General features: G+C 53.4%; 5 protein-coding genes across 5 annotated transcripts; 2 read left to right on the forward strand and 3 right to left on the reverse strand.

The window, feature by feature from the left end:
• Positions 1–1,431: 1,431 nt before the first annotated feature.
• A1O3_03170 (uncharacterized protein) lies at positions 1,432–2,040 on the reverse strand (the record flags this gene model as incomplete). The annotated part of the gene is made up of 1 exon (XM_007733308.1): positions 1,432–2,040. A coding segment is annotated over one exon (609 nt), but the record flags the coding sequence as incomplete, so codon positions are not given.
• Positions 2,041–3,164: 1,124 nt separating this feature from the next.
• A1O3_03171 (uncharacterized protein) lies at positions 3,165–4,817 on the reverse strand (the record flags this gene model as incomplete). The annotated part of the gene is made up of 1 exon (XM_007733309.1): positions 3,165–4,817. One exon carries the CDS (start codon positions 4,815–4,817, stop codon positions 3,165–3,167), a length of 1,653 nt encoding a protein of 550 aa, XP_007731499.1.
• Positions 4,818–5,864: 1,047 nt separating this feature from the next.
• A1O3_03172 (F-type H+-transporting ATPase subunit G) lies at positions 5,865–6,583 on the forward strand (the record flags this gene model as incomplete). The annotated part of the gene is made up of 3 exons (XM_007733310.1): positions 5,865–6,129; positions 6,186–6,270; positions 6,322–6,583. The coding sequence occupies 3 exons, from the start codon at positions 5,865–5,867 to the stop codon at positions 6,581–6,583; spliced, it is 612 nt and encodes a 203-aa protein (XP_007731500.1).
• A 1,994-nt stretch (positions 6,584–8,577) lies between these two features.
• Positions 8,578–10,912, forward strand: A1O3_03173 (uncharacterized protein; the record flags this gene model as incomplete). The annotated part of the gene is made up of 5 exons (XM_007733311.1): positions 8,578–8,712; positions 8,762–8,964; positions 9,042–9,535; positions 9,598–10,596; positions 10,689–10,912. 5 exons carry the CDS (start codon positions 8,578–8,580, stop codon positions 10,910–10,912), a joined length of 2,055 nt encoding a protein of 684 aa, XP_007731501.1.
• A 440-nt stretch (positions 10,913–11,352) lies between these two features.
• Positions 11,353–12,108, reverse strand: A1O3_03174 (uncharacterized protein; the record flags this gene model as incomplete). The annotated part of the gene is made up of 2 exons (XM_007733312.1): positions 11,353–11,514; positions 11,689–12,108. The coding sequence occupies 2 exons, from the start codon at positions 12,106–12,108 to the stop codon at positions 11,353–11,355; spliced, it is 582 nt and encodes a 193-aa protein (XP_007731502.1).
• Between the last annotated feature and the right edge of the window lie 845 nt (positions 12,109–12,953).

The following is a 12,953-nucleotide window of genomic DNA, read 5'->3' on the forward strand; positions in this document are numbered from 1 at the left end:
TGTACATGTGTCCTGTATGCATGCCGCCGACCTGCCGGATGATTGTTGCTCCTGCTCTGCACCGCGCGAGAAACTTTACATCGTCTGTCGGCTGTTGAGCCGACGCTCTCGTGCGCACCCGCTCCATTTGTCCTTGTTTAGAACTCATCTCAGGAGGTCTTCTCCAAAGACCGCTTCTTTGCTGGATTGCTTCACCGGCACTGATTTGTGCTTTGCCCTTTCATGCGTAGTTGCCGAGTGTCTACTGGGCGGGTACATTTCTGGCCAGAACCACCCTTTCACATCCGGGATCTTTATCATCGGCCGCAAGGAACTCACAGAGACACGAAAACAGGAGGAAATGAGGCTAGGGACGGGCAACACGGCTGGATGATACGACAAACTGAATGACTGTAGCATAAAACGTCTTCTTGTGATATCACAAGCGATACTACGGATGGACAGGACCAGCTCGTCCAGGCAAGTCACGGCACAGATTCCCAACTGGACGAGGTGGTTGTTGCCATCGCTGACCAATATTGTATTGGTGTTCAGTGTGGGATGTTTCACATGGTATACTTCATCCTATGCTAGAGGACAACATCTCCTCCAGACTAGATTCGCAGCAAGACTCATGAATTTGCTGGTGGATATAGCTCCGACTCACAAGGATAGCTCATAAAAAGCAAGTCTAGACTGGCGGCCCTGTCTAATCACCATGTCCTTCTGCCCTTTCGGGTGACAAGAAATGTCGATCTACTCAATATCAAGAGGACGCTAGAAAGTGATTGTAAATGCATAATTCGCCCCCTGCCAGCCTCGCAGATAATTCAAGAACGAAGAATGCCGTCTCCAGCGCTCATCTTCTGGATTATGACCCAAAGACAAGGAGTGATCTGATGGGCTCTGATGGCAATATCTCTTGAGCCTTCGCAGCATCCCTGACCAGAAAGATCTCTGGCGCTTCCTTGTCCAGCCTGGCGTGGTTGGCATGGCGCTTGGATCGGCGAATTCGACGGGATCACTTTGAGGCAACTTCTGCATGCTGGAGTGGTACTTCGCGAATATGCTTGTGCAGTGCCTTGCTAATTCCGCTACAACTGAATCAAAGTCGGAGCAGCGCCTCAGCCGGAGTTTCGAATCGTAGCTCTGTCGAGGGAGGTCCGTAGCCGTTTGGGTCAAGTTTTGATCTTGTTATTCACGGGGAGGCCGCCCGGACCATAATAGACCCGATCAACTCGGGACGAGGCATCGTAGGTCATCTCTACCTCCGCTGTCGGACTCGAGATCATTTCACCGCGTCCTCTTTCTCAGTCTAGGAGGTCTCCGAACCGCCGCAGTCGATAGACTTCGATTCTTCTCTATCCGACACTCGTTGGTCCCTTGCGTAGATAATAAGCCCGAAATACTGCATGTTGAATCACTTCTTGTTTTCGTATTGTAATGCCGTACTGTATCATTGCCGAGAGGTAATGAACTGGGGTGGCACTCTTCAATGAGCATGGCAAGATCAGGAGTACGAGACACCATGCATTGTAGCCTGATCAATGTTTGTCGTTGCCTTCGGCGCATGGTATATGGGGACAGGGCTTGGGCTTCGAGAGACAGTGAAGGCCGGGGTGAGGATGTGGGAATTATGGAATCGGACATGCTGAAATCCCACCAGGCAGGGTCGGTTTCAGCTGGCTCGTAATAGTCGGAAAATGTAGTCGTAGGAGTATCCGGTCCATCATAAAAGCCCTCGTCGGCGTCCGTGTCTGGTATCGAGGCTGCGGGGGATCCGGCTTCGCTCAGTGGCAGTGATGGGGAAGGCATCTCGGTGTCATTGAGGGCCTGGGATTGCAACTGTGCCGTCAAGGCCGTAATCGAGGAACGACGAGGGCTGCTAGAGTATCTATAGGCGTCGAAGCGAGAATCGCGACAGGGTGCCGGCGTTCGAGAAGTGGGCGATGGGCATCGGGACGTGCATGGCGAGATATCTGCGGAAGTCGAATCGTCGACACTGGCGTCGAAATTAGGTGATTGCGGGGACCGGCCAAAGGAGAAATTCTCATTGAACATGTCGAAAGAAGGCCTGTGTGAACAAGCTTAGGAGGGTCGTTCGTGGTTGTTGGAAGAAGGGACGGTTGCAGAAACGCAGTCGAGGATGCGACAAGCTGGGCGCCGGCGGATTGCGGATTTCTGTCAATGCCTCATTCCCATCAGCTGGCCAACAACGGTCGAACCCAAGCAGTTATATTGTTGAGTTGTGGGGAAGCGTACAGTCTCAAGCAAAAAGTGCGAATGTATCATAAGGTTTTTCCATTTGCTTTTGCTGAGACCCGAGTCAAGACTGGGACAACAGACGCAGACGCAGACGCCGTTCGCGTGCAGATATAGCGAGAGAGCGATACTGGAGTGATGAATGGTGGCACGCAGTCTGGTGGAGCTGGATGATCGCTAAACTCCATGGTGCCATCGCAATAGCCGAGCGAAAGAATGAGCGAAGATTCGATGCGACGTACGCCGGCCGTACGTACTCCGTACTGCGCTGCATGGTGTGGAGAATCCAAGGCGCGAGCGGGTGGGCGCTTCTGTTAATGGCAACTCTTTGCACGCTGGAGCTGAGCGTGGGCCGCCGACAAAGCCCCAACCAAGCCGAATAAATGGCCAGATCTATCTCCCGCGTCACTGCGCGGGTTGTGAACCTCTGATGATTGTTGTCTGCCGCCGATGCCGATGGTCGGCTCCAAGATGCCCAGGGACACCAGATGGCAGACACAGCTCAGCTCCAGCTCCAGCTCCAGCTCCAGATCCAGCTAATGGTCGTAGTGCAGTAGGCACCCGATCGCCCTTGGGGCCTGCTCGAATTACGTCCAGTTTGCCCCCGTCGAGGGAGTTCGGACCCTGTTGGATGCCTGTCAATGCGACGTTGTGATGCTGCACAAAGTTCTGGGCCCTTCTATGATACGGTCGTTTAACAACACCCAGGGATCCCTGCTTTGTCCTTGTCCCCTGTAACAGCCCGCCATTTCGATGGCCCAAGAATGTTCCGTGTTGAGGCCATTGGTGGCGTGTGCTGAACCAACCCTCCCAATACGACTTTCGCCACTAGAAAGGCAATAACGGGACTTGTACTCCATACGGAGAAATGCGTACTCTTCACGACGCTGCTGCTGCGACTCTGTGCGACAATGGATGGCCCTCTACCACAGTTCTGGCGTGTCGGGGTCCACGAGGAAACAGATCCACGTGGTGGAATTGTGCCCGTAGAGTGGACTACAATACAGACGTTTGTCCCGACCCTCTAGCCCCCATCTGACTTGAGCCTGGAACGGCGATCCTAGGCCTAGACGAGTACTTAACTCGGCGATTCCTTGTTTTCCTGTCCGGGAGAGATGTCCGTGGACATAGTCCTTTGCTGCGTACAACATCGGTGAGACGTTGCAGATCTCATAGTAAGTGTCGTCGAGCGGAGATTTGCCCAAAAGGAAGAAGTCTGAATACAGGTCTTGTAAGCTAGACATAAAGTCATCCAACACTTCGTCCACGGTGCAGCTAGTTTTAGATAACTGCGAGACGTCTGAAGACCTGGAAGTACCACCGCGTCTGTGTGTCGATTTTGGAGTGTTTCTCGCGGTTGATGTTCGACTCTTTTCTTCATTGGCCAAATTTACCCAGATATCGTCTGTTGACTCCATGGTTGGGATTGCCCGAGTGTCACGGTCTTCAGGCAAAAGGCAACCTCCCAGGAGATCCTCAGCGGAAAGTTTGTATGTCGCGGAGGTCCAATTCATTGGCGTTGGCTTGTACAAGGGTGTTTGCGGGCCACTCTCGACCGTTGAAATATTGGAGACTTCTTCGAGTTCTGGAAGGGACGCTGCATCATGAATGAATCGAGTAACATCAACTAGGCTGGCAAGCATGAACCGACTTCGACCACTACTAGGGATGACAAGAGGAGTAAAGAGCACAAGATGAGTGACAGGATCGCCGGCAGCGTCTTGGCCGGTGACAATATCCATAGACGTCCCCTCACATTCACAGCTGTTGAGGAAAAAGTGTTCGCCAATCTCAAAGATGTACCTCAGTTCTTGGGATGTTGCAACCACCGGACATCCCGGCATTGCTGTGTCCAGTACGCAGAAGGATTTGAAGTGCTCCACTTGCCGGACACCAGCACGACCTTCGATATTCACAGGTAGGGTCGGGATTTGGTACTGGTGTGGTACGGTGATGGAACTGGTCGTTGCAGAGTCTAACCATGAAACTTGCTTGCCTCGTCCTTGGCTTTGCTGAATGGTTCGGCCTGGAGACGGCCATGGAAGCTCATTGAAGGAATCTCGGTGCATGAGACTAGGACGGGAGTCTTGTAGTTTGAGGGTTGAGGCGCTTGGGATGGGCGAAAATGTCGCTATACTCGCTTCCTGGCTCAAGAGTGAGGTGAAGGTCGGTGATATGGCTTGGTGGACGATCCTTTGGGGCCCTGCCGATTGTTGAAGGTACGCATGATGCAGATTGAACTGACTGAGGCTTGTAGCAGGCAGGAGAGACTGTCTTGCTGCATTTTGGCTCTCCGATCTCTTCGTTGGTGTTTGAAATCGGTTGGGTATTGCACGGGAGATGGTGTACTGATCGAGACTCCACAGGCTGTCGGTCGATTCGGGCAAGGATTTATCTAAGGTGTAGACGGACGAGATGAAACTGCTTGACGGAACCCCTTTGCGTAGGATTCCAGAACCCACGGTCTCAACAGAAGGACTGGGGGATTTCCGCAGTCTGCGCAGGAAGAGGTCTTTGAGGCTCTGCTTCAGCGACTTCCGAGGCGAGTTTCCGGGTTGTCGAGGCTTGGCAGCCATTTCGGAGGATCAAGGTTGACTGTGCAGCTTCTGCTGTTATGCCTCTGCCGCCGAACCTTTCAGATGGAATGAGGTGATTGCAACAAAAGGAGCTATACAAACTCAAAGATGGGAGGTGCTGGACAACACGGCTGATATGGATGCAAGGAACCGCGCGAGATGATCTGGCTTAAGATGGAAAAGACAAAGAACGCCGCCTGAGAACGCCCAACAAACCTGTGATTGCGTGCATATGACGACGGAGAGGTCTTCTACATGATGACAGCAAATCTGGAAGAGTTATGTTCACTGAGGCAGTTCACGCAAGTGATCAACACTGCACCAATGCAGAAGGAAAAAAAAAGGCAGGAGTCCAAATATCCTGATGCAGGGGTTCAGGGCGGGCGGAGCCCCGGGGAAGACGGTTGTCAACTGTATCCGGTGAACGGGGCCCTGAGCGGCGGTTTCAGCCTGGGAGAGAGAACATCGGTTAGATCTGAGGAGAAGAAAGGGCTTACGATCCTTGGGCTACTGGGTTACAGAATGGTTATTTTCGTCCTTGGGACCACCTTTATATAGTACTGTAAGGTACCTAGGGAGGGAGAGTCTAAAGGGGTTGGTAGACATTTCCCCTAGAGCTATGGCCGCCCAGCGGAGCGAAGCGGTACCATAATGCGGCTGCGGGTTGAGGTCGAACACATCTATAGTTTGCCCTGTCCGGCGCTTATAGCAACTTCAGTAACCAGTTGTTTCCCATTGTTAAGTACATGGTACCTAAACCTAGTACTCCGTAGTAGTGGTGGTGAGGTAGTGGTGGTGAGTGTAATTAAAGCAGCGACCCTTCTCAGAGATGGCATCCATGGTGGCCAATCAGGAGCTTCTGTCTCTAGGTGGTTTTCGTCCCAATTCATTCCGAGATTTGGAGCTTTTCACTTTAGCCCTTGGATTTCAGGAACGCAACGCATTCACACGACCACGACCACGACCACGTCCTGTGTCTCAGCAGCCTCACAGTACCCTGTCGCGCTTGCTACCGGTCTCCCATCGCTTCCAGGAGCTTCAGCAGTCATGTCAGCCACACCTGCGTCCCGTGCCATCCTGCGGCACTCAAAATTACTTCTGCGTCAAAACACTTTCAGACAAGCTTCCACCACCTCAGAGGCCGCTTCCAAGGCCCAAGATGCTGGGAAACAAGCCGTGTCAAAGGCTTCAGAGGGACTCAGCCGTGTTCAGAGCTCTGCTGGTGCCGCACTCTCGAAAGTTGGCTCATCCGCATACAATGCATTGGGAAAAGTGGGTGGCAGGACGGGAAGACTGATCTCCTTTGTTGAATGTATGCGCCTGAGTTGATATCCTTGGGAATTTCCAGGCCTTGCTGACACGCTTTAGCATTAATACCACCTACTGTCTACTACTCACGTGTGGGTTTGGAGCTCACGAAAACTGTCTTCAAGGGCCAACAAATGACACCTCCGTAAGTCCCATCCGGTCTGAGACCCATAGTATGCTAATAACCCATCTCCAGCACCCTTGCACAATTCCAATCGTACCTTGAACCTCTCATCAACGTTTTCCGAAACCCTCGATCTATTTCGTCCATTACCGGCTCCCTGACCCGCTCCGTCAGTCCGGAAACGGTCCTCAGCAGCATCCGCAACGCCAACTCCAGACAAGTAGCCACCGCTGGTATCATCTTTGCTCAAGTACTTGGTTTCTTTACTGTTGGAGAGATGATCGGAAGGTTGAAGATTGTGGGATATCGCGGAGAAGCTCACCATGAGCATTAGGAAGGCAAGAACGGAGGTGACAATGTGCTTGAATGCTTGGTTTTGTAATCCTAGGAGCTTGCGGTGCGGAAAAGAGAGCGCAATACATAACATCAGGTTGAGCACATTCCCAATTGTTTCGACGCCGTCATATGAGGCCCTGCTCCCTGGCCAGAGCATCATCCTGTGACAGAAGTTTGTAAAGAAGTGGCCCTTCCTCAGTACTGACTGGCTATGGTTCTTTCTAGGGGACATGACAACACGACGATGGAACAATCAGTAGTCGATTGGCTATAGGTAACGCTTCGATTCATGGGGGTGACGGTGGGCATGGGCGATTAAAGACACCATAAGATGAGAGGCTCTCACCATGCACAAGGACACAAATAGCTGCAGGCCCAGGACTCAAAAAGAACCCACAAGTCAGAAGGATCCTTCTGTGCAATGCAGACTCAAGTGAGTACATCGTTCTCCGGGACTCGGGGTTGACATGATCTTGGGGATTGGGGAACCTGAGGGCTGGCGGCTGGACGTTCTTCTGTGTTCTATAGTACGGACAGAAGAAAATCAAGTTTCCCACGAGGAGACGGTTCAGTTTTGCCCAAGATGTGGAATCAACACTCGGCAGGGAGTTCTTGCAGAGTCCTACTAGCATAGTCAGCGGAGACAGATGCATCCGTTGCCCTATGCGAGGGCAATCGGTCAACCCCGTCGTAGTGACAAAGACCTGCTCCCAGATCTCGCATTGTCCAAGTTGAAGTGTATGAGGCGCATCTGTCTTGGATCGGACCCCAACCTTTCCAATCGAATTGGAACGATCACAGGCTGTCCTGATGCTGCTCGGGCCAGCCTTATGCGTGTCGAATCTATTACGGATGGTACGGAGTTCTGTGCGTGTACCTTTCAGAGTCTGATAAAGAGGATGAGGGCGGGACTACTTTTCAGCAGCACGACCACGCAATCATTCATAGGGTTACATCCGGTGGGAAGAATAAACAAATGCCCAGCACGTCATCTCTTCCGTCCGACATCTCAGAGGAGTCCAGACGAAAGAGACCCGGGAGAAGGCATGGTGCAGCGACATATGCCATCAGCAGTCGAGCTCATCAAAAGCAATTATCAATAACCGTGACCACCACTCTGTACGTACCAAATTGGCCCCAGTACAATACGATGTGGGTGAAGCCTTTCCTTAGCTGGCGATCATGATAGATATTAGATACTGTACTTCGTACAAAGGTCTGCCTGACGAGATTGGCCCAGCAAACCAACTTAGTCATGGATCGAGGACTTATCATGGCCCATGAAGCAAGCACTGGAGGCCCGTTAGGCGGTAGCCGATGGCCTCGCTGGCTCTACCAATCACGACGGCGAGAAGGTCAGATAAGACCCCCCTTCAGCCTTTTCTTTTGCTTCAGCCAGCTCGCCTTCTTGTCACTCTAGCATATCCCCAACTGCCCCAGGGCCCTCTCCAGACAAATGATCTGCCTCGCCTTGTCGCGATCCCGTTCAGCCTGCAGCAAATCCATTAGCATACCGATTTGCTTATCAGCGCCTCCAGTAAGCTAACGTGTTTCATATCTCCCGGTTGCTCACGATATCTGCAACCTGTGCTGTCCTACTCTGCATCTGGGGCATCGTCAAGCTAAGATCCCTGTCGATCCCTGTCAATGCTTCCAACTGCTATCAAGCGTCGTCGGGTGAACAACATGGAGAGGCGGGTTCTCCATGCGATGTCCGTTATCGGCATGGACAGGAGCAGAAATCTTCTCAGCCCCATGCCCCGGTCGGGCGTGCTCAGAGCTTTTAATCGGTGAGCATCCGTTATGACTGGAAGGACGGTTTCGTTTTTCCACTTCGGCTCCGGATCCTTTCAGGTGGCAGCGATCGGGTTATATCTAACGAGGGTCCGCCTTGAAATCTTCGGTTTCGAGATCGCGCCTGTGTTGATCCTCTTCCCAAAAAAGGATCACTTTCTCTCTTGAGAGGATCCAATTTGCTTTCTGCGTCTCAAGATGCCTGACACAGCTGGAGCGGCCTACGTGCCACTGACCCAGGGCTTCGGATATGGCATTATCCTCGGCCTTGGGTTCGCTTTCGCCCTGGGTATGATAGGAACTACATGGGCGTTGAAGCGATATCATGGAGAGGTGAGTTTCGTGTCCGTCAATACTGCAGCGCTTCTGACCGGGTTTCCAGGTGCAAACCTCAGAAGCTTTCTCGACCGCTGGGAGAACCGTCAAGTCAGGTCTCGTAGCAGCCGCAGTCGTCTCCAGCTGGACTTGGGCTGCCACTTTGCTTCAATCCTCGGGTGTTGCCTACTCTTACGGTGTATCCGGTCCTTTCTGGTATGCTTCGGGTGCAACGGTCCAGATCTTGCTCTTCGCTACTCTGGCAATCGAGTAAGTGTTCAGCTGATGCCATTGCCATTGCCCCTTCCATGCTCTCCGTGAAGACGGTCTGACAATAGATGCAACAGACTGAAGAGACGTGCCCCAAATGCGCATACGTTTCTTGAGGTCATCAAGGCCAGATATGGCGTTGTCACCCACATTGTGTTCCTTGTCTTTGGCCTCATGACCAACATCCTCGTCACGGCCATGCTTTTGACCGGTGGCAGTGCCGTGGCCAGTTCGCTCTGTGGAGTTCCCACCGCCGCAGCTTGTTTCCTGCTCCCGGTTGGTGTGGTCTTGTACACCATGTTCGGCGGCATCAAGGCGACTTTCCTTACGGACTACATTCACACCGTGATTATACTGGTCATCATCTTTGTCTTCGCCTTCAGCGCCTACGCGACAAACGACATTGCTGGGTCTCCTGGCAAGGTTTGGGAGCTCCTTGTTGAGGCGTCCAAACGGCACCCCGTCAAAGGCAACGCTGAAGGGAGTTACTTGACCATGCGCAGCCGAGAAGGGGCGATTTTCTTCGTCATCAACATTGTGGGCAATTTCGGCACCGTCTTCCTGGACAATGGTAGGTTGTCTCCGTCGAATATCAAGAGAGAATCAAAATGGTTGCTGATCGCCTACGGTTAGGGTACTACAACAAAGCCATTGCAGCTTCGCCAGTCGATGCCCTGCCCGGATATGTGATGGGTGGTCTCTCTTGGTTCGCCATCCCCTGGCTCTGTGCCACAACCATGGGCCTGGCGGCTCTAGCCCTGGAGAACAACCCCGTCTTCCCGACGTATCCCAACCGCATGGCCCATTCCGAGGTCAGCGCTGGATTGGTGCTTCCTTATGCGGCCGTGGCTCTTCTTGGAAAAGGCGGCGCTGGAGCGACGTTGCTGTTGATCTTCATGGCCGTCACCTCGGCGTCTTCGGCCGAACTGATTGCCGTGTCGTCCATCTGGACATACGATATCTACCAGACCTACATCAACCCTGCGGCATCCGGCAAGTTTTTGATTCGCATGTCTCACGTGGCCTGCGTCGTCTATGCCCTCGTCCTGGCCAGTTTCTCCACGGGCCTCTTCTATGCCGGCGTCAGCATGGGCTACTTGTACTTGATGATGGGTTGCATCATCAGCTCGGCCGTCATTCCGGCCACACTGGCCTTGATGTGGAAGGACCAGAACTGGCAAGCCGCTGCCGGCGCGCCCGTTCTGGGGCTGATCTGCGCGCTGATTGCCTGGCTTGTGACGGCCAAGAAGGAATGCGGCGTCCTGAACGTCGACTGCACAGGCTCCAACAATCCCATGCTTGCCGGGAACGTCACTGCCCTGCTCAGCCCGCTCATCTTCGTGCCGATCCTCACCTACACCTTCGGCCGGCAGAACTACGACTGGGTGTCGATGAGGCAGATCCGCCGCGGCGATGACACCGAGATCATTCGTCGCGCCAGTGTCGACGCCGAGATTGTGCCCACCACGACGTCTCGATCCACCGAAGAAGAATCGGCCGAACAGGCCAAGTTGAAGAAGGCGGCCATCATCTCGCGAAGCTTGACCGGCTTCATGACCATTGCCATGCTTGTGCTCTGGCCCATGCCGATGTACGGGTCTGGATATATTTTCAGCAAGAAGTTCTTTACCGGTATGTCGATATGTCTACTCCCTCGCCCCCTCCCTCCTGTGATTTGGAAAATATGTGAGTGCAAATCCATCTAACTCGGCTCGGTCCTATAGGCTGGGTTGTTGTCGGTATTCTGTGGCTGTTCTTTAGCACCTTCTGCGTAGGCCTCTTCCCGCTCTGGCAGGGCCGGAAGACCATGGCTCACACTGTCCGATCCATGTTCCTCGACCTGACCGGCAAGAAGAAGCCCGCGCTTCATGGTCGCGTCACAGAGGTGGAGGAAGAGAGCGGAAGCTCTGAGACGCCCCCGGAGAAGGCGGCCGTCAAGGGCGAATAGAATGTTCTTTCTGGTCACACCATCGCGCTGGGATGAATTCTTTCGTCGATGGTCAACAGTTCCATCCAGCTTCAAGGACGATCGGACATGCTCGGAGGAAACCTAGACTGGACGGGTTTCGGGTTTGAGAAGATGAACAGAGAGGCTTTTGTTCGTAGCCTCACGCGAGAATATATCAGGAGCGGAAATAAAGCTGTGTTGCTACCGAACATACTTACACAACAAGTTTCTCGTTCAATCTGTTGTGACAATATCACGTCCCCACCGGGGCATGATTTCGCCTATCATGGTTCAACTGGCTTCGTAGCCAAAGATGATTCACCCTCCAGACTTTTCTGACCTCCCTCTGCCCGCCGCGGTTGGTTGTGCGCTCTGTATCGTACCACGATATCCCTTCTCCGTCATCGTTCGCCTGATTCATCGTCCAGTGGGAGTGTGATTCATTTCTTTTCCCCCGATTTGTTCACTAGGTTGCTGAAGAATCCTCCCAGCCCTTCAGGCCTCTTCATTTCCTCCCAGCCCTGTCGACGCTCGGCGTGTGTATCGCTGCTTCGATTTGCAATGAGGCCGCCGAACAAGCCACCTTGAGAGGAGGCAGAAGACTATGCAAAGCAGGCTGGTCAGAGAGGAGGCCTTGAGTGAGGTTGTCAAGTGGATGCAATAAGAAGATTAAGAGTGGTCATGGGTGCAATGCAAGATACGGTTGGAGGTCAGGATGCACAGGGCTCGTATCGAAGGCTCAAACTAAGACAAGAGAAGGATATGTAGGTGCGTACTCGTCGTCTTCCTGCGATCGCCGCTGCAATACCTCCACCCGATGAGGCCGGCGGAGAAGTAGAGGGTTTTGTAGGAGCACCGGCCTTCTTCTCACCAGAGGAGGTCGAGGACGAGGACATGCGGCGAGCGGGCTGGTGGATCTCCTTGGCTGCAGGGAACATAAAGCGTCGGTCACCCTCCCATCTGGGGAGGGCTTGCCCGGTCGACTGGGCGGCGGTAGCGGAATCGTCAGCTGGGGCAGTAGCCAGGGATGGAGGAGCCGGAGCCGCATCGGCAGTAGTAGCAACAGCAGCAGCAGTCACCGGAGGCGGCACATCTTTGTCGCTGGACTGCGAGAAACGACGGCTGCCCTGGTGGACTTCCTTGCCGGCGGGGAACATGAAGCGGCGGTCCTGCCAGCTGCCGGGAGAGGAAGACATGGTGCTACAGTAGTCTGTTTGGGTTAGATAGTGCTGCTGTTCAAGCAGGGCAGATGGCTAATACAGGTATTGATGACAATGAGTCGTCTCTCAATCTGCGCTGGGGATGTGGGTGTGGGTGAGTGTGTGTGTGGAAGGTCAAGGTCCTAAAGGATGGACTTGATTAATATATTGGCTAGGTAAGACAGGAAGGGCCTGTGCTGTATGTGCTCTTCGTCGTAGTCTGTGATCCGTAGAAGGCTCAGGAAAGAGCGCAGTTCAGTTTGTCGAGTTGCTCTCCCCGCCTCATTCGCACCCCTCCGCCTCGCCTCCGCCTCCGCCTCCGCCTCATGTTCTGTCGAAGGAGTTGAGTGCAAGCCTAGCATGCTAACGCTGGGGACGCTTATGCTAAAGTGGGCACCGCAGGCACATCCCCCGCGGTCTAAGTGTCCCACAACACCACACCACTGCACCACAGCACCACACCAACCACGTTGACTTGCGTGACGTGGGTGGCTAAGGGACTTCTTAGGCTTCAACTCGGTCGTCCTAAACTCTGTACGGAGTACCTATACCTACTCGTACCTGTATCGAGCACTGTAGGCAACCTCTCTGGTAAATTTCCCGGAACAGTAGTGCAGCGTAACATGTTTGAATGCCAGTTCAATCAAGCTTCTAGGTCCTTCATGTCTCACAGCATGCCGAACAGCCCCCCTGAAGGGACCGGGCACGTCTACGGAGTACGAAATAACATATGGGCCCCCGTACTGGCAGGTTTGCCGACGCCCGCAGCTGCTCCTAGCACCATGCGTATTGATATCCCTCTCTCAACGAATTGAGCGTCCAATGGCGAAGAACAGGACAAT

The sequence above is a fragment of the Capronia epimyces genome (genome assembly GCF_000585565.1).
Source record: "Capronia epimyces CBS 606.96 chromosome Unknown aczIQ-supercont1.2, whole genome shotgun sequence".
Taxonomy (NCBI): Eukaryota; Fungi; Ascomycota; class Eurotiomycetes; order Chaetothyriales; family Herpotrichiellaceae; genus Capronia; species Capronia epimyces.